Source organism: Pinus tabuliformis, chromosome 1_1 (genome assembly GCF_031772625.1).
Source record: "Pinus tabuliformis cultivar Carrire ecotype Pingquan chromosome 1_1, CPIR1, whole genome shotgun sequence".
In the NCBI taxonomy this organism is placed as follows: domain Eukaryota; kingdom Viridiplantae; phylum Streptophyta; class Pinopsida; order Pinales; family Pinaceae; genus Pinus; species Pinus tabuliformis.
Genome location: NC_142297.1, coordinates 558,196,064 through 558,217,804, shown reverse-complemented (window position 1 = coordinate 558,217,804; position 21,741 = coordinate 558,196,064). Strand labels below are relative to the sequence as shown.

At 38.2% G+C, this 21,741-nt stretch overlaps 1 protein-coding gene across 4 annotated transcripts in view; it reads left to right on the top strand.

The window, feature by feature from the left end:
• Nucleotides 1–21,741, top strand: part of MEI1 (transcription coactivator) — a 289,974-nt gene that overhangs the window by 86,202 nt on the left and 182,031 nt on the right. For all 4 annotated transcript variants that reach the window (XM_089392279.1, XM_089392278.1, XM_089392280.1 and 1 more), the window contains 2 exons: nt 11,459–11,580; nt 11,768–11,875. In XM_089392279.1, coding sequence (XP_089248405.1) covers nt 11,459–11,580; nt 11,768–11,875 — 230 coding nt within the window. The remainder of the gene's footprint in view (nt 1–11,458; nt 11,581–11,767; nt 11,876–21,741) is intronic.

Genomic DNA, 21,741 nt, shown 5'->3' with positions numbered 1-21,741 from the left:
GGCAAAAACCGAAAAGTTAGTCAGGGAGAAGCAGATGGATATCAACAAGGGCTTCTTGTCTGAGAGAAAAAAATGGATGAATAAGTGTAGTCACCACTCAAATAAGATACCAGTCGGAATGTCTAGGTGCTAAATGTGCAGATAGAAAAGATGAACATATTAGTGAGAGGAAAAAGGGTAAGGTGATGAAAAGAAGAAGAGATATATTGGCGCGAGAAAATGTGGCGTTGATGGGATAAGGAATGATGAGATAATAAGAATATGAAGATGATTAAGACGAATGTCGCAAAGCCAAGGTCCCATAAATTGGTCCCCGACAACAACGCCAAAAAATGTTGTGGCGTTGACGGGACCAAGAATGGAGAGAGAGAATAAAAGAAAAGATGGAAAGATTGAAAATTGTCATGAAGAGCAAGGACATGGAAATCTATGCTCGACAATGACGCCAAAAATTGTTGTCGCTCAGATTGTACATGCATTACGACAATGACTCAGGTTGGGGGTTGTCACTCTGATCCCTGACCTCTTCGTTCTAGTTGTCTCCCAACAACAGGCTATGGGGGGTAGTCCCTATGGAAATATGAAGATGAAGAACAAGTTAGCAACCAACGAGTCCGGGAGAACGATTGAATGGCCTAGCTACTTGGATAATTTTAGCAAGGTTAAAAGATTAGATTAAATTGAATTGTAAGACCAGTGCCTTATGGAGTCAACTTGTTGCTTATTACCAATTAAATGTCGAGTAACCTGATGGACAACCGTTGCTTGAATGCTTCACTAACCTATATGCTATGTAAATCCTAAGACTTAGGTGTGATGCAAGAATCTTGGTTACTTTTAATTATATGCCTATTCTAGGTGTAACCTTCCTCTTAACTATTTTGGAATTAGTCTCTAGAGTAGGTTGTGGGATGGAAACCAACGAGAAGCAAGCAAAGACTTGATTAATGGTATCTCCCCCTATGTCCCAACCACTCGATGCCTCTGATGCTACAAAGACTGTGGGTTTGACGATTGTAAGGTCACCATGTTAAACACTAAAGAGGGTCTAAGCTGCTCAAGCTAAATTGAGAAAGGGTGGCCCGAAATATCTATCAACCAAGCTTATGCTTGGAGGTAAATTATTAATGCAACTAGACTTAGAATGCAATGCAAGATGGATTGGGTGATTCTTAAGGTAAGATTGTTTAAGTTGCTTAAGTACTTAATTATTACTTGATCTTAAGTTATACCTCCAAGTACTTATCAATGAGATTACAATCTTAACCACAAGGAAATGTGTCTAGTTACCAAGTGACAATGAGATACAATAGATACCCACAATACACAATTATTCAGTGATTATTACCACATAATTATCAATAGTCTTACTTCAATTAGAAGTTCTGGGATATTTCAACAAGATAAGTGCCAATATTATTCAATTGTGCAAGAGATATTCAATTAGATTAGAACACTTAGAATTGCAATACCAACGTAGATCATTCGTAAATGGATATTAGCAATGAAACAAGAATGACAATATGAGAGCGCTTATTCACCAAAGTTTCAACGCCAATTAGAAAGATATCAAAGCCAGGCCTAAAAAGGGTTTTAGGCCTTATGTCCGAGGCTAAAAAGGGTTTTAGGCCTTACATCCAGGCCTGAAAAGGCCACAAATGCCCATGACTAGGCAAGGAAGGGCAAGCAAAGGCCCTAGAAGCCTGCGGCTAAGCCTATGGGGCCGATGGCTAGGGTTAATAGGCCCACAAATGGCAACAAATAGGGCAAGTATGGCTAGACGACTAGCTTGGTGCAGGGCGTTGGGCTCGGGGCCCTACAAAATTTCAAAAAACAGCGTGCCAAAATTTGAATTTGCTTCAGATCTTCAATTTCACTGCAAATTCTTCAGTTGCTGGCCCTGCAAAAAGTTCTAGAGACTAGATGTTACCCTCAATGACCTAGATCTAGTTATAATCCAACAATTCTTCTTGGATCTCACTTGCACAAATAAATTTACAAGTGTCCAAAACCCTAATATATACAAAAATTTACAAAACTCCAAAACCCCAAACCCCAATTGCAAAACAAGGGTTAGAATTTTTTTTTTTTTATTTACAAAATTTATACAACATTTATTTACAAGATATACAAATTTACAATGCTTAGAAGATTTTTTGGAGAATTAAAATTGTTATATGATGATGGCTAGATGTATTTCGAAAGATAGATATTCAACCACAACCTTAGCGAAGTAAGAACGTTACATAAAATATTCAAAGTCCAAACAAGGTCAACATGTGCCCACAATCTGTGAACTTGAAGCCCAATGGTCGTGGAACCTGCAAACTCTATATATTTTCTCAAGAAAATTGTTAGAACATACAATGAATCAGATCACCTAAGATAAGCCCACATCTTACCAATAGAATGTTTCTATCCTCTACAAATGCTATAACGATTCAAATAATATTTTAAGCACATACCCAACACATACCACAAATCAGTGAGACAAAGACACCATGAACTGTACCCCAAAGTCTTTTATTATGAAGTTCAAACGATCCTAGTAGAATAGTGGCTTCACACTAGTGTTTACAAAATTACATCAGAGCTCAACTCATCATAAGGTTAAATATCTAATAGAAGCATAATGCCTTCTATTTATAGAGAAATTCCTCCAATTCGAAAATAATGGCTAGTTGGCTTGATTTTCGTCAAAATCATCTTGACCGTTGATACACAAAAGTTTGACTTTGACTTAACCATCAAGGTCAAGGGTCCAATTTTTTTTTTTTTGAAATTTACAATATTCCATTGGTGGGGGATCTCCAAAAATTAGATTCTTTTAAACCCACAAATTTTTCCACTTGGAGAATTTAATTTCTCTAAGATTTTAATTTTTGACTTTAATTAATTAATTTTCTGGCTTAAGATTTAATTTTATTTTTGACAGAAAAATTAATTAATTGACACTTGAGGGGATTATTTTTTTTTCACTCTCAAATTTTTTAGCCATGTTGTCTAAGCATGAGGGACCATGCACAAAATATTTTTACATAAGATTTTACAAATTCAAACCTCAAAGGGGGAATACCCGTTTTCTATAGACCCTTACAAAACTTACCCAATTTTGCGACACAACATGATCTAGTAGACCAAGTGATTTGTAATAAAATAATTTAACCAATTAGCTTAAATTATTCCCAAACTTCTTTTACAATAGACTCGACTTAAACACTAGGACTCGCCTATTCCCAAACCACTCTACAATAGACTTGACTTAAACACTAGGACTCACCTAAGACTTGAACGATAAATTCTACCCTAGCTTTGGAGTGAGGCTAGAGGGAAAAACTCTGCCAATCATCTGTGATAGAAACACAGATAATCAATGAGACAAAAAATCTCCTAGGATGAAATTCGTCACCAAAATAATAGATTTACCTAGGTTGCTACATACATACAGAGTCTTACTAGCATCATTTACATTACAAATTTGCAGAATGGGTTTACAATGACTCAAAAAATTGCTGGCTGATGATCCAAGTCTTTGAAAAAGTTTGGCAGAATTGCTTCCTTGGAACTGCGACAAAATGTGTGCAATGCTCCTCATCTCAAAATGGTTGATGAGATCTAGTTTACGAGGAAAGTGGAAGGGAGTCTTATAATTCCATCAATAACCATGACTAGGAAATAACAATCTTAAGACACTAAAGCTTAATGGAATCACAAAATATAGGAACATAAAATGCTGGTAGATTCAAATAGTACTCATAATTGTATATTCATCAATGTTGCAAAACAACTAAACCTTTTTGTGTATCCCACCAAGGACCTCATAGTTACAATAGTTGATCTTCAAAAGGTTAAGGGAGTAGGGGAATGTCTCAAAACCTCGGTTCAAATATAATAATTGCAACCACAAATATAATTTTATGTTGTACCACTCAGTGAGATGGATATACTGCTAAGTGCATCATGGTTGATGGAGTTGGGCACTTATACTGCCAACCTTCAAGCATAATTCATGGAGTTTAATTGGCAAAGTCAACATTATAATTTATATGGCGTTGGAGGTTCTGCTCTCAAGAAGAATGAATTAGAACTAATGAAAAGAATGTAAGAGGTACATATGAACATACAACAACATAAGCTAATATGTGTTGAAATTGGTAATTACGGCCAAATTTCACGTTGGACAGCTCAGATGATGGAGATAATCATTCCATTGATTTCCTCTTTTCGAGAGGACCAAAATCAATATAAAGATTGTCTCATTTGGACAAGCGGAAGTGTGATTTTGAATTTTTGTTTTCTCACAAGCAAATTATCAAGGTTGGCCTCACCTCTATGTAGGCTCATCAAGTTCAATAGTCACGTCTCTTGACCCTAACAAGTTGTATATATAGAGGTGATCTCAACATCATTTACACACATCACTTCACATATTTCTCCTCTCTGAAATAGCCGCAGAAGAGAGATGACCTCAGCGAAGGAGGAAGGGTAAGGTTGGCATTTTGGTTGGGTTGTTTGATGGGCAAAATTTCAAAGGCAGGAGGGCGAGCATGTTAAGGGTAAGTCTGGGCCTACTTCTGGGCATATCTTTCTCTTATTGCAGGTCTGGGTTATCTCTGAGGTTGATCGCAGAGCAGGAGTGTTTGAGCATGTTTCTATGGTATGGAAAAACTCTCCTGGTGGGCCACATCTACAAGGACCCTTTCTCAAGCAGGCCGCAATCCTCATCTTGCTAAAAAGTAGGCTGAGAGGGTCAATGTTTGCCCAGGTGGACCGCAAACCTGTTTTGGTAAGCATGGAAGCTTGTTTGGGGGCTGAACTATGCCCTGTTATGTAGCAGAAGGAGGACAAGTTCTCATGAAGAAAGGCCGCAGTTATGGAAGGATGTTTTGGGTGAATTTGTGAGGGCTGTAGCAGTGTGCCACATGCCCTAACCAGGAGCAGCAAGCAACAACAACATACTCCTTCACTTGTGATCATAAGGTATGAACATAGATAATGTATTTGGATAGTTTTTGCATGCTAGTTGGATGGTTGTCCAAATTGGACAGTCTGGAGCAGCTTCTTGATGGACTGTAAGTAGTCCTCACCAGATCAACTTCTACTGTTGTATGACACCTGTTGAGAGGACTTATATTGAGTGCTTCTGGATTGCAATGTTGAATGAGCCATCTATATCTTATGGCAGATCTTCAAATTGAGAAGTCAATTTTGACTTCGAATTATTGTACTCTCTCTCCCTCTCTGTTGAACATTTGATAATAATAATAAGAAGAATTGATCAAGGGTTTTCCCCGTCTTGGGGTTTTTCCCTAGCTTGAGCCATATCATTGTGTTCTCTTGTCTTGGCTTGTCTTCTGCATCTTTCGTTTATGTTCTTTCTTCAGTTACTGTCAATTCGATAATGATTTATGTGATTGCCAATGGAAATGAAATGGATTGATAAATGAGCTCTTATGGAAGATTGGAGTAACTATCCTTAGCAAAGAACATGTTATCTAAAGTTAACATGGTATCTGAGCCAAGCTTAAGACAAGCCCAAGCAACAAAGAAAGCAATTAATTAGAAAAAGAAAAGGGGATCACTAAAGATCAGGCTTCATCACGTCAAAAGGAAGAGATATACCTAGGACTGAGCTCCTTGTGGCATTAAGATAAATTCAGGGCATGATCTCAAGCCATAGTCAATAAAGACTAGGCCGTAAACTTATCCAAGGAAAAGGGAAGACTATTTGAAGAGCATATAAACCTTGATCTGAAGGACTGAGGGGCTAGTCCAATAGCTCATGCAAAGCCGAGTTACGTGTCAAAGAAATCACAATTAACAGGACCAAACTACTTTGATTGAAGTACGAAGATCTTGTGGCAAGCCAAGTTCCATCGTTTTCATAAACTACAAGGAGACCAAATCACCTTATCTAAGCTAAGGTATTGTTCTTGAGAAGCATATTTAGGAGGTCGAGTACTCTTATGAAACTGAGATTGCCTTGAGTAGGCCAAATTGTTCTCACTGTCTCATTTATTATTGGAAGGGACAAGGTCCTATTATTCATGGGTTCGAGCTGCATACAAATCGTTATTTTCCTGTAGTAGGCCATATCATATTTCCCTATTGAAGGCCTAATTTAATTTCTCAAATTGAGGGATGAGATCATTCCTTCCTGTAGGATGAAATCCTAGTATATCAAAGACAAAATTATTATCATGAGCAGGGGTCCAAGTTCATTTGTTCTAAGGGTGTTGAAGTACTTACATTCTTGAGCAGAACTCCATTGCTAGTCAACTAAATCGTATTAGTCAATTGAGGATCGATTTGTGAGGTTGAGCTACTCAAACATAAGGATCGAGTTTTGTACTAGATTAAAGTGTTGTCAGTAATCCTGAGAAGTCGAATTCCTTGTTAAGATGTCATTTTCATTTTGGACTGTTGAGAAGACAAGATTTGATGTCATGCTAATAAAACATCATCTCTAGAAGAACAAATTTTTGTAGAATTCGAACTATTGAAGTCTTATGATTCATATGATGAAGAAGATTCAAGGTTTAACTCGAATGTGGGCTTGCAAATTATAGCATTACTTCTGGCAGTGTGAACTCTCTCCTTTCTATATAAAGGGATGCATCGAGATCCATAAAAATGTCTTGAGTAGAGATTCAGTTAAAAGTCATATTGGCAAGCAATCTTGGCAAAGATCTTAGATCGCTTAAGAAGGATCAGTCTTCCTGGAAGCTTGTAGACCTAAAGATATCTTTAAAATCAAAGATAACATCACTTTTGAAGGAACAATCTAAAGCAAGAGGACCATATTAAGAAAAGCAAAATTGTCTTCTTTTCGAAAAGTTATCCACTATGAAGAAGCTACCGGGATCTATTGCAGCACCCTTGTCTTTGGCATTTTGGATAAGGGGTGAAGTACCTTTGAAGTCTTCAAGATTAGTTATAAGAACCTGACATCCCACTGCAGGCCTTTGATCATGAAGTACAAAATTAGCTGTGGTGGCAAAGACTCTTGGAGAGAGGATTTCTAGACACAGATTGGGATGTGCATCTTGATTGCATGACCCAAACTATGAGAGCGAGAAGGAACCTCACCATCTGGAAGGAATCAATAAAGGAATATTTTGCTACTGTAAATGTGGCTTCACAAGCTTCTGATCTTTCTGATCTGGGCTGTCCGATCTCCATATCAATAGATAGGCATGACTGAGAAAAGGGGATGGCTGCAGTGCTCTTGTCCCTGAACAGGCGTTGGCAAATTGTTCGACTGAACAGATGATTTGACCCTGGATATCCCTGATGCAGTAGCATTATTTGTTCCTCGTGCAGTCGGTGAGGACATACGTCCTTCGACCTTTCTGACCAAATCATCGATATCTCTTCCAAAGGAGTCAAAGGAAGTTGAGATAATTCTGAAGGTAGAGGAAAGCTCTTGTCAACTCCTCTTTATATGAACACGAATGACTGGATGAGAAGAACATCCTTATAATGAATTGGAGAATTTAATACAATTATCTAGCGGCATATTGTTGAAAGCTAGATGACCAACTGAACTAAGACTTCAGTGGGAGCTATAGAATCCTTGGAGAATGGATCGATGACTCTTACCCAATGATTATTTGAAGAAGGAAATTCATGTTAAAGGATGTTGGCGAAGGCTATACATAATAGCTGGTTATGATCTGATAACTGATAATCTTTGCTACCTGAGAAGCAACATGACTATAATTGGTTGACTTTGGCACATGGACCAAAGGATTAATAACAAGGGTGCAGATGGCTTGATGGTTATGATTCGGGCAAGGTTACTTTCTTGATATTCAGAGGGAGCTATTGTCAAGCTATGATGCTTGAATGCAACTATTAATGATGATTGTCAAAATGATGGTTCTCTCATTCATCAATATACGGGTTAAGCCTCATATATTGGTTAGCTGCTCATTAAGATTTATACTACTAAGGATTGCTGGACTGGCAGTATAAGATCACATTTAGGTGTTGGATCTCTTTACTTCGCAAATAAATCAATGACTGAAGTCTGCTGCTCTAGGAGCACCGTTGAGGTTGAATGAATAAAGCAGCAAGCAATGCCTATTATGAAGACATTTGAGAAAACACTTTTGTGAGTCTTTTGAGCATGTGTTGGAAACCATCGCTTAACATCAGGTACCACTTTGTTTGGGATATGACACAATGGGGAGCAATCTAGCTCGATCATTGCAGGGTGGATGTGCAGGTTACCAACATCCTTTCAAATCCCCTGGGTAAGGACAGGTTTAACTTCCTTCAAAGAGAGGTTGGAAGTCTTGGTAAGACCCTACTATGAGGGTCTCGATTGAACATTGAGCTCTGGGAGCTCCTGGGGGCCTGGGGTACTTCTTCGAGCTATGAGCGACCATAGGGTGAGTGGTTCACCTTCCCCTATAGGTGCGCAATGTACATGGTGAGTGGTTCACCTTGCCCTGTGATAGATAACATGTGTGTAGGGTGAGTGGTTCACCTTCCCCTACGATTGATGACACGTGTGTAGGGTGAGTGGTTCACCTTCCCCTACTGTTGGTGACATATGCATAGGATGAGTGGTTCACCTTCTCCTATGGCATATGAGTAGGATGAGTGGTTCACCTTCTCTTGCGGATACCCAAGCGAATTTCTCCCAAAGGCAGAGTCAGCCAGGACATCATTTTTCCTTGTAGTTCCAGGCTTAGCGAGTTGGGGTCTACGCAAGCATTGCGCAGAGGCTCACGCAGAGGTAGAACGATTAGCTAGTTTGGTCAGTTGTCGAAGCAGGATCAGACGTGGTGTTGAGGTATTTGCCTCACAGATATTTCGGCCAGTTTATTTTGCTGATTGGATTGCCAGTTGGGCATCCATAGATTGTAGTCATAATTTCACTGCTGCTTAATAATTAAAACCCTCAGCTGCTGCACTGATTTTCCCAAGTTGCGTTTTTCTGGGGACTTTTGTCCAAAAATAAGCGGGTCAAATTCTTGTGTGTGTGTGCCAGTATTTTCTCAATTCCAGTTTATCTTCCGCAAAATTTAATTTGGTGAAAATTGCAGTTGTGAATTATTCGTTGTTTGTGTGGGCAAATAAATTGTTAATTAATTTACAGTTAGAAGAATAATTTCCAATTGCTGCAATAGTTGAAAATTTCACATGCTTAGCCAAGAAGATTGGTGTCTCCAATAGGTTGGTGCCTACACAATATTTGGCTGAGTTTGTCTTTGTTTGTAACACTCCAGTACGTTGGTGCCTACAGACAATTATAAAGATAATTTTTTGTGGTTTTCTCATGCAACGGTTTCCACCTTAAACATTGTGTACTATCATTTGAGTTGACATGCATTTAATTTTTTGAAGTTAATAAATGATTGATGAATTCTCATTTAAAATAAGAAAATAATCTTATACTGTTTCACCTCTCTTCTTAGTGTAAGCATAAGTACAACAAAGGGATTTCGGAAGTCCAGGATTTCCCCTTTTTTTGGTGGGGCCTGCAAGTTGTTGCTGCTGGTTTGGGAAACATTCTTAACATTCTGAGCAATGCCCAAAAGTGTGGACTGAAAGCAGTTGGTTTACCCACAGGCTGTACGAGTAACTTTTCCCAACAAATAAAGTTGACTTTCTCCATTCTAAAAAAATGTTGCTTAGTGTTAACACCATACATTGTTGGGTTTTAGGTGATTAAATGCAGCTACTGTTTTTGCTGTTTTGTTCGCCTAGTATATCCTGATCCTCAAACGGTAATATTATAGCCAATAATTTACTGCATATCCCCAACTTGTGCGCTGTCTTGTGTGGTAACTATAAAAAATTTCCACAAAAATTCACCTTCTACGTTAGTGGCTCGTCCCTAATTCATTTCTGTGATTGTTGTCTTATCATTTAGTACACTGAAAACTTTCTAAGTTCAACCTCTAACAGTCATCTTACCATTGCCAGTTTGCTGTGCATGCAATCACTACGTCAAACTGTATATCATGACCCTGTGCACTGTTTTAGCAGGCATAGACTTCTCCCTTGATTTTTGAGCTTGCATGGCTGTTGAAGAGGTTATATTCATCTTACAATGAGAACTGCCAAATCCTTTTTGCGAATTTCCTTGTGGAGAATACAGCCTTCCAAAATTATCTCATATGCAATTTAAGGCTACGACAATCAGGTAAAATGAAAGTTGTCTCACATGCCAACTGGAGGAAAGGGTTGAACTAAGCTTCTGAGTTCTCAATTTTGGAAACAGCAAACCCCCTTTCTGGCTTTTACTTGCTTGAGAGAATTATAAAGAGGTGTCAAACCCAGGGTAGATGAGGTTAACCTGGGCTTAGGCTGATATGGTTTTGAAGACTGGTAATTATAATAAATTAAAACGAACTAGCTTTCGTGTATGACTAGTTTAGCAGCTGCCACCTTTCAGGGATTTTGGGTTGGTAACTACAGCAAGGTGAGTTAACAATGACTAATCAGCATGACTGTGACATCACAGATATGAAGTCAACCTAGGAATGCTTGCTTGACAAATGTAGTAAAAGCAACTTTATTTAAAGGCATCCTCATTGTTTGATAAATTTGAGATGCAAGGTAAGTCAACTCAAAGCTTTTGCTTGGCAGAAAAATCATAATTGCCTATTACAGATAGTAAAGCAAATTAGTTTGCCAAACAAGTCAAATAAAACTTTGCATTTGATTCACATGATTCTATCCCAAAATTCTTGCTACTCTCTTCTAATCCATCCCAATTTGACAGACATTGGTTTTGGCAATGCACCATCCCAATTTTTCTAAAAAACCATCTCAAACATTCTTTTTCAAGTTTTCCTGCTTTGTGCCTGAGATCATCCAGCCTAAAATGAGAGGAAGAGTCAATGTGATGACAGTGGGCATTCTTTTCAAGTGCCTCTAGGGTTGCACCTCATTCAGGGACTTAAAAATCTTTGAGTGTAGGTCTGGGAGATAATTGCAAGAAAGGGATTTCAAGTGTAGTTTAATTTTTGTACTTGTCATGAAGGAAAGGGGTGCGGTCACAAACAATAAATCTCCTTGTGTAAGATAGGCTATAATTATGTTGATCTAGTATTGCTGGATATAGTAGTGGGGATGGCTATCTATTATTAATGACAGGTGCAACTCATACACTATGCAGATAACATAAAATACTCTTAACACCGTTATAATTCTCTAGTAGGTCTATATCCATGCTAGTTCTGTAATGTTACGTTGCTTGTTCTTATGTGTATCAGGTAAAAGATCAGATGGTAACATTAATCTTTAGAACAAATTTTGCTGTAGTACATCTTTCAAAGTACTGTTTTTGGCAAGTAAAATGATTAATTTATTAATTCCATAGTATTTTATGCTCTTTGTTGTAAGCATTAGGTAATGATGGTATTTGATTGCATGCTTAATTTTTGATCAAATAAGCATAAAATTGAAATGATGGCAATTGGTTTACAATTATTGGCAGGTCCGGAATGTATATTTCGCTGTGCTAAAGAACATAGGAGTTTTCCTAGGCAGGTTTACACATGCTGTCTAGCAATGGATGGAGTAAAAGTCCTTGCTTCAGGATTTGAAAAAGAGGAAAAGGTATAGTGATGTATGCCGGCTTTCATCTATGTGAAGTTGTGAGAGAAAACACCCATCTATTTTTAGTTGTGTGAATATTTTCTAGTCCAATAAGCTAAAAAAACCTCAATTTAATGGTTGTATTTGTAAATGCCCTTATTCTTACAATTGATACAGAACATGCTTCGTTGTTCTTATCTACTTACAGATTAAGATTGAAAAGCTTGTGACTGCTATGTGTGGTGAATTACGAACAAAAACTTCATTGGATATAGACTTTGTGCTTGCAAAGGATGTTTTGGCAGCTAAGTACAAGGTAATTGACAGTTCTCTGTTAATTATACCTATTTTTATCACCATTGGTCACAATGTATGAATGCTTTACAATTATGTTTTGTGAGGTTTTCATTTATTTTGTTTCGTGGTCTCTGCATTTTCATTTTGGCATATTGTCATCGATAGAAATGAACGTTGAAAAGAAAAGGTGAGTAGTCTTTGATTTGCATTTTGCTCATGGAAGATTGCCACTTATCTAGTAGTCCATTGCACTCGTTTGTGGCACGTGTAATCTTTGGTAGAAGTTTAATCTTTTTTGATATTCTTTGGTTTGATATCTATCTAGAATAGCCTCTTAGTAGACATTAAACTATGTTATATAACCTTGTTTGGGGCCCTTATTGATGTGGACACAGTTTAATCAATGCCCCTAAAAGGGTTTGACAAATGTTTGCATTTCGCGGCATATTTCTATCCTCTTGTTGTGGCATATTATTATTAATTTAGTATAGTTCTTTTGTGAAAATTCCAATCCTAGATGACCAATGTTCTTATGATCTCAATTAAAGAAGTAAAGAGCTGAATTTAATTAATGCATGCATTAAATTCATACCATAGCATCAATCACACAACAGCTGGAAATTATATAGCAGAACCATAAAACCAGTTTCAGATAGAGAGAGGTAATTGCTATTTCAGATTGGGCATTTCTTTCTTTCAAAAAACTTATGGAGAAACCTCCAGTCTGCTAAAATAGCAATAGCTGCATAGTCAATAAAAACACCCTGAAACAGAGCTGCACAACCTGCCTGAGAGGTACAGCCTGCTGGAAAATTCAGAAAACAACAGAAAAATTGCTGTGTGGCCCATCCATATAATTGTACAAACATTTGTATGTCTGCACAAATCTATTTGTGCGACTCTATAGATCTGCCTATCTGGCCTGTACAGACATCCTCTTGTACGACTGCCTCTTTCTTGAATCACCCTACTTTCTCTCTTTCCTGGTTGCTCAAGCTGAACAATTGTTTGACTGTTCCTAAACCTTCTATCTTGACCTGTCTATATTTTTCTATGAGACGAAAACTCTAATTTATTTTTGAGATTTACTCCAAGTCATGCATGCATGAAATACACTTTTCTAGACTTAATAGCTAAATATAATACCTTTCACTGTTTTACTAAAGTGAATTACAAAATAGATTTTCTTTTGAAAATATCTCGACCTATTTCTTGGATGTTCACATTGAACCTATGTGGAAGTTCCTGTTAAAGCTATAATTCTCAACATCTTTATTTCTTAAGTCTTATAAATTATGATAGAGAATAAAATGATGGGTAGTTAAATCTCATCGTTAGTTAAATTCCACCGATATCTATGAGCCAATATTCAATTCTTGATTGACATCATATCTTGCGGGTGATTCCTTCTTGTAGAGCCATTTTTAAATGTTCACATGTTAATTTTTGAACCCAGCGCCTGACAATTAATTCCTAGCAGATTTATTTCTGCTGAATAAAAGCGCAGATGAGTTCTTAACATAAACAAAAATAATATTAAGCTAAAACACATTAAATTAACCAATCTAACAGAGACATACACACTCACAAATATCTGCCAAATCACAACTCTTCATTTTATTGATCAAAACTTACATGGGTTCCCTTACTGGGAAAATGGCACAATGTGATGAAATACATATAACAATCTGGATCTGATCTAGCTGATCAAGCCCTAGACTTGGTTGATTTGGTTTTCCTTGTGCTCCTGTGTGTTGTTGTGTCTTCTCCCTTGGCATAACCCTTTTTTATAAGCTTGACTTATGACCAAATCCACAACCTTAATCTCCAAAGTGATTGATGACTGATATTAGATCTTCTTCACTTGAGATTGATGGTTAAGATTCATGTAATTCACTAGTGCAAATAACCTTTGCATTAGATTAGATTAAACTCATTTTTTCCTTGTAAAAAAATTAGTTTAATTATTAAAGTAACTACTAAGGTTCAAGAGTCCTGTTGCTGCACAAACTAGCAGGCCTTGCAGATTTTAAACGTATGACCCAGAGGAGATTTTAACACAATCCCAGCCCCTTTACCATGCCTAGAACTGGCACCATCAAAATTCATTTACCATACTTGACTTCTTGATCCATCAATCTTTTCTTCTAAAGGGGTTATAGAATTATAGAGGACGACATAACTCCCCATGCTAGGTTGTTGCATAATAATTTCATCATGATGATCCTTAGGACGAGACACTTCTTTTGGGTCCTTGTCAAGCTCAACAAATCCATTGCATGGCAAAAATGTCAAAGGAGCCTGATGGTCACGTTTAGACTTTTCCTCCCAAGGTACTTCGATAGTTTTTAGAACTTCAAACCTCTGGGAGTGAATTTTGAGAAACTTGGTAATAGGCACCGTGATTTTGGCATTGTTAATCCATTTTCGTAAGTCAATATTTAACCACGGACTTGAAATACCAAGGGTGATTTCCTTTGCTCCTTTACTCTCTGCCATCCCCAAAATCTGCTCCTGAGATGACAGTTCTTCTCGTAACTCAGTAATTAAAACCTTCTCATCCTCAAAATTGTTTATATTAGAAGGCTGGAGAGTTTTAACATTATGACTATTCTCGATAACTTCTACCCACCGTTCCAAGGGTAGGAGATGCTCTTTCCCAAACATATTGATCTGATCATTCGTTCCAATGAGTTCACCATCCACGATGCCTTTTGCAATAGCATAACAATCCTCATCATTAGAGAAATTTTGAGGTAAAAATTGGCCTCAAAACAAAAATGTACAACAAAAATCAACTTTATAAGAACCAACAGAATTCAATATGATTATGATGATGTCAACCATGAGGGATGATTCACCATTTTTCAACTCGTATTTTAAACTTATCTCCCTACGATTTTACTCAAATTTCAATCGGGAGCACTCGTTAGATGCATAATTTAATTTTGCATGCAAGGAGTACCCATGTTGCATACTTTCGACGGACCTTGCTTCACAAAAAATGGGATTGCAATCACATTTTTTCATATGTTTCACATTTTTTCGTGCAGTAGGGTCCATCGAAAGTATGCAATATGGGTTCATTGGATGCAAAATTAAATTCCACATCCAACAAGTGCTCCCGCTTGAAATTTGAGTAAAATCATAGGAAGATAATTCGAAAATGCGAGTTGAAAAAATAGTTTTTTTTTGTTCACTCCAAAATTTGATGAGGTAATCTAATCTTATTTTGTTATTTCCACTATTATTTTATAATATTCCTTAGAAAGCCCATTTTAGACCTCAAAATTTCTCTAATGCATGGAAGCTTTCACAAAGTCTACACTCTAGCAAAGGTTGATCGGAAATATTTGTGGATTCAAGCGGATTTGATGGTCTTTGTTCATTTGGAGAGGTCCTTTTCTGCAACGTAATATTGTTCTTGTTATTATTTCTAGGTTGAAAATTTTGAGTTTGTGATTTTTTCGCTTGGAGCAACCTAGATTGCATAGTATTCATCACTCGAACATGTTCAATCTTCATATCCTTAATCAATTGTGTTAATTCCTTAATAGGATCATGGTCAACTTATTTGACCTCCTTTCCTTTAGATTCACGAGACTTACTTGGACCTCTACCAAAACCTGGGATCTTAGATTTCCCAGATGCTTTCATGTCCTTTTCTAATTCCTCAACTAATAAATGAGCAATCTTAAAATCAACAAGCTTAGCATGCCTCAACTCATAAGAAGTGTTAACATTAAAAACATCGAGGTAATATTCAAGAAGAGACTTATTGGCAGGATTATAATCTTGGTGCATTTCTTTAACAATACCATTAAACCTTTTATTGAATTCTCCTATAGTCTCATTCTCTTTCTTCTTTATATCGCTGATAGTTCTAAGTAAATATCTTCCTTTTCTCTTATCCCTATATTTATCTTTAAAAGCATTAATTAGGGTTTGCAATGAATCAAATGAGTTATCAGGGTTTTTCAAGAACAAATTCAATGCATCTTCTTCTAAGGAGAGAACAAAGAGCTTCATTTTTACATCTTCATGATTGTAGGCAGCTCTGCTAGGATCTTTTGTTGCATTGTCTACTTTGATGTGCCAAAGGAAAAGAGGACCAAGCTAGAAGCTTTGAGTAAGAAACGTACATTTGTTGGTTATTGTGAAAACTCTAAAGTTTACAAAATATACGTGCTTGGTTAAAGAACTATAGAGTTTAGCAAGGATGTAACATTTGATGAAGATGCAACTCTTGAAAAGGAAAGAGACACTCCTCTTCCTGCTAATGTCGAATGTCAGGATGATGAATTGGATGCTCAAGAAGATCATGAGCCTGAGCCTAATCTTGCTAAAGAACTCATGGAGCCCATGGACCCCTTGGATCCTCCTCCAAGTGACCCTCATGCTAGAAAGAGGCCATTATGGTTTCGTGACACTCTACAGGATAGTTGATAAGCATGCTGCCCCTAGAGGAACCTTCGGAGAAAGCAAGAAACACTGCTAGTTCTAGGGATACGTTTTAGCTGTGAGCAACATTATTCAGACTGAGCCATTCACTTTCATACGTAATGATGTATGAGAAGCCGTTCCAACACCCAAAGGTAAGTCTATTGTGACTTCCAAATGGTTGTATAAAATTAAACATGGTCTGTCTGTCAATATTGAAAAATATAAAGCTAGATTTGTGGCTAGAGGCTTCTCTAAGAAAGAGGGAGAAGACTATGATGAAATTTTTGCACTTGCTACTCGATATACTACCATTTGATCCATTGTGGCTCTAACTGCTAGCTAGGGATGGACTCTTCACCAAATGGATGTGAAAATTGCTTTTCTTCATGGCTTCCTAAAGGAAGATGTATTTGTGGAGCAACCACAAGGCTTTGAAGTGCATGTCAGGAAAACTCATGTATGTAGACTAAAGAAATCTCTCTATGGATTGAAGTAAGCCCCAAGAACATGGTATGCTCGCATTGATAACTTCTTGATGAAGCTTGGTTTTACTAGAAGCAATGCTCATCCAAATTTGTACTTCATGATGGTCTAAGGTATGCCTTTGATTTTGGTATTATATGTTGATGACTTATTCTTGATCGATGGAGAACCTCTTATCATCCAGTGTAAGAGTGGGTTAGCTTCTAAATTTGAAATGAAGATCTTCATTTGATGCACTACTTTCTCGGCCTAGAAGTATGGCCTAGACCTAGTGAGCTATTCCTTTCTCAAGGAAAATATGTTGTCAAGCTTCTGGAAAGATTTGGTATGACAGAATATAAGTACATGAACACACCAATGGAAATGAATTACAAAGGGTGAAGCGGCAGGACCTGATTTGACTAATCCTTCTGACTATCGACAATTGATTGGGGCACTGATGTTTTTAGTGAACACTAGACCGGACATATGTTATGTAGTCAATACACTGAGCCAATATATGATTAAGCCATCACATGACCTCTGGATTGTTGCAAAGCATGTGCTGAGATACTTGCATGGGATCATCGATCTTGGATTGAGATATTTGCCAGAGATGTGAGACTACATGGGTATTCTGACGCTGATTGGGCTGGAAACTCTACTGATAGAAAGAGCACATTTAGATGCTGCTTTAGCTTTGGATTTGCCATGATATCTTGGATGAGCAAAAAACATAAGTCCGTAGCGCTTAACATGGTTGAAGCCTAGTACGTTGCTGCTAGCATGGATAGCTGTGAGGTAGTATGGTTGAGGAAGCTTTTTGGAGAGCTGTTTGAGCATGTGCTAGATACAACAATAATATACTTTGACAATAAGAGTGGGATTCAAATTGCAGAAAATCCTATGTTCCATGACAAGTCCAAACACATTGAGAATTTGAGATCAAATATCACTATATTCGGGATATGGTGCAAAGAGGAGCAATAAGACTCCATCATATTGCAGCTGACGATCAGATAGCAGACGTACTTAACAAACCTTTGTCGAAAGGGAAGTTCTTGGTATTCAAAGAGAAAATTGGACTGATGGATGTTACTCTTCCTGGTGGGGGCGGGCTCGAATGATCGTGAACACTAAGCTAAGATTTTCCTTCTTGTTTGAGCTCTCGAGTTGGGAATGGAGCCAAGAGAGCTCTTGGGGTTGAGGGAACTCTTGACTGTAGATTGTGTGTGATCCTTGTCTTGTGTTGACAAGTGGTAACCCCCCCTACCATCAAGTCTGGGACTTGCTGAGAGTATACCCCAGTATGCATCCTACCCACAAGTTGGGCTTGTTGGAATACCACCCATTTGGCCAATGGGTGTGGTAATGCTTGGTTGTACGCAATCCTTGGCAAGTGGTAATCCCAGCAAGCAGAGGTGAGATCTTGGTTGTGTGGAATCCTTGTCAAGTGTTAATCCCCCCAAGCAAAGATGAGGCTTGGTTGTGCGCGATCCTTGTCATGCGTTGGCAAGTGGTATTCCCCTCAAAGTCTATGGATGTAGGTGTTCTACCACTTGACTTTGATGGTAAATCTTGGTTGAGCGTGATACTTGTCATGTGCTGACAATTGGTAATCCCCCCAGGCAAAGGTGAGACTTGGTTGTGTGCGATCCTTGTCACGTGTTGACAAGTGGTAACCCCCCAAGCCTTTGTCAAGATGGGAAGATCAGTGGATATTGGGTAATAGATGAATCTTCCCTATGATGATTCTTCTTCATTAGATTGTGACATCATTGTTCCAAAGCAGAGATGATCAAAGATGAGCAGAGAGAGTAGAGATCTTTGTTACCAAAGGAAATTCCTCCCTAGATGAGAGAGTGTTGAAAATTGGCAGCTCAGGGATGAATTTCCTTATATTAAATTTCATTTTTGACAATTTTGGAGTGGATTTCTAAAATTAGAAAGTCATATATAGCATCTTAAGCATGACTTTCCAAAAATAGTAAATCACCTTGCAACAATTGGTAATCAAGTATAGATGTTGGAAAATCACTTAACTCATCATTAATCAATCTTAATATTTGGACTTAATCAACAATATTATCACTACCTTTATTATTATCCTTATGATACTATGATATTATTATTTTTAAAAGGAACTTCAAGTCACCTTACCTTCATCACTGAATCACTTTGTACCTCTATGTCTGACATAGTGCATCATAACTCTCTCTCTCTCTCTAAATGGATATGTTTAACTCTCATTAAAGTCTTGTCGCAAAAGATTCTCTTACGCTTTCATTAATGCATACGTTATTGTCTCTCTTATGCACTTGTTAAGACATGGCATATTCCACTTACTTACAATAAAAACATGTCATAAAAGATTCCTCTTACACCTCCTTAATGGCATGAGTTACAAAGGCATGTGTACCTTCTTAATGGCATGAGTTACAAAGGCATGTGTAGCTCTTTAAATGGCATATGTAACTACTCCTCAATGCGTGCGTATTGCTCCTTCTTTATGACCATAATTTGTTGCTCCTCCTATATATGTATCTCATATCATCTCATTCTCACTATTGAATTGTGAATGAAGGATTCGAACTTGAGAGAGAGAGAGAGATGGAGATGCTTGAAGAAGATTGTGGGAGAGAGAGACTTAGAGGGTAAGAGCAAAACTTGAAGGTTAATTTAGTGTTTCCATCAGCAGCTGTTGTCAGTGATCTTTATGCTACAACTTGTTCAGATTTGGGTGAAATTACTCATTCTCTTGATCCCTCATTGTACTTTGTATCCTTGTTGAACAATTGATATCTAATAGAAGAAGGATTTGGTTGGGTTTTCCCCTTATGGGTTTTTCCCTGCTCATTGGACCTAAATTCTGTGTCTTATCTTGTTATTGGTTGTCTTCAATTGCGCATTTGGCTTATGTTCTATCTATAATTGCATAACTAATATTGCAAGAAGAAGTTTTGGAATAAGTAATTGTTACAACATAGAACATGAAAATTTTAACACTAGAATAATGATGATCTCATGGTTTTAGAGGTACTTTATGGAGACATCCCATGTACTTTGAGCTTTTTTGAGAAGCACTCATGATCCATTTTGTCTCTTGCTTGAGGCACCTTGAGCATTTATGGAAGATGGCATCATGGTGGAATGAATCATCCTCTCATCAATATATATGACCCTCTAAGGGTTTGATTTGCCTAATTAGGCTTATTGATGCCCCTAATAATAAAACTATGTGCAAAATAACATTCCTTGGTGACAAGCTCACCAAGATAGCTGCATAACATTAAAAATAAGCCTCTCAAGAGGGCCAAAATGATAGATAAATAGCTAGGAGGGCCGTTGGAAGACCTAGTGGAGTCCAATGTGTGTAAAAATGAGTGGAAGGGCTCCAAATATAGTGATAAAAGAAGTGGCCCCTTAATCTCCAAGAAAATGACCTGTGGTGCTCCCAAGTGGCTATGGGGGCACAAAAACATCCTCATGGGTCTCCAGGTAGATTGATCAAGCCCGTATCACATCTGTAAGAACTGGAACAATGATGCAAGCCCTCCCTTTGTATTCCATGGTGAGACACAACCCCATCTAGGCCCTAGATCAATTGCCAAGTGTGTAGCCAGCTGGGCAAGGTGGTCTTGGTGCTTCATCATCATCATCATCAAATAGGTGGAACACGAGCGAGCAATGGATGGTACTTAAGGATCCCATGGTCATTTGGGTCCTAGATCAACTGCCAAGTGTGTGGTGGAAGTGTGCAACTGATTGGGCAAGGTGGTCCAATTGCATCATCATGATCATCAAATATGTGGAATACAAGCAAGAAATGGATGATACTGAAGGGTCTTATGGCATGGCTATCTTATCTCTGTTATAGTGGAGGCCCATGGCTCTCAACACACTCCCTACAAATGCCAATATGACCCTCTGGAGGGCTTCTCTCCCGTTTAGGGAGGCCAAACCCCAAGATGAAGACTCCTCTGCAATCCTATATAAGATCCAATGCATCTCCTCACCTTCCAGCACAACAAATCATCAATGTAATTGAGTAAATGAGCTTACAAACTATGGAACCAAGTGGACACTTCATAGTGGCATGCCCTTCCATAATGGGCTTCAGAGTGTACAAGTGTCTCCAAGTTCAAGAAGGAGGTTAACCAAGGGCCATATTAGGTGGTTTCAACCTCTAAGGGTGTGATAGGTCAATGCTACATCCATCAAGCGACAGGTGTCATGTGATATGATGATGGAACGAAGTGGGGCATTAGGGGAAGGCTCCAAGCCACATGCCATAGTACAAGGGTAGCTAAGATAAGGGAAGCCCACACTTGGGTGTTTGAATGTAGTAGGGAGCAATTGTGGTACATGAGTTATCCCGACCTTTGTTTTTCCACCTTCCTTCATATGCCTTTTGCCTTTTATTGATTTTTCTTTTACAGGGGATGAGAGCATGATGTGAATGTTATAATAGTGAATAACCTCTTAAGGTTGGGCAGTTCATCACCCACAGGGGTTGGGACAATCATGGGATCCTTAATGATGTAGGGGGCCAATATAGGGGGCCCTAGGAGCTAAGGTGATGGCCATAATGATGGGTGTAGAGCTCTTGGGACAATCAGGGGTTCCTTAATGATGTAGGGGCCCAATATAGCGGGCCTTAGGAACTAAGGTGATGGCCATAATGATGGGTGTAGAGCTCGTGTTTGGCTTTTGCCCACATGCCAGATTTGTATGTCCCAGCCAACTTTTGGATTCTATGGTACATTTCTTGTCGTGAAATTATGCTTTTTATTTTCTTTTTAGCTGCATCAACCTCCGGGGCATTGTTCTAGGCCCGACCCAAAGTGTGGACAAGGAGATAGGGAGGCTAACTCTTTGTGAATCCAATAAACAAATGTGGGCCTAGATGGGAAATATGTGGAAAGGGGTTATAATGAGTGGAGGGGAGTGATGTATGTGGTGTCCGGAAGCGGGACCACT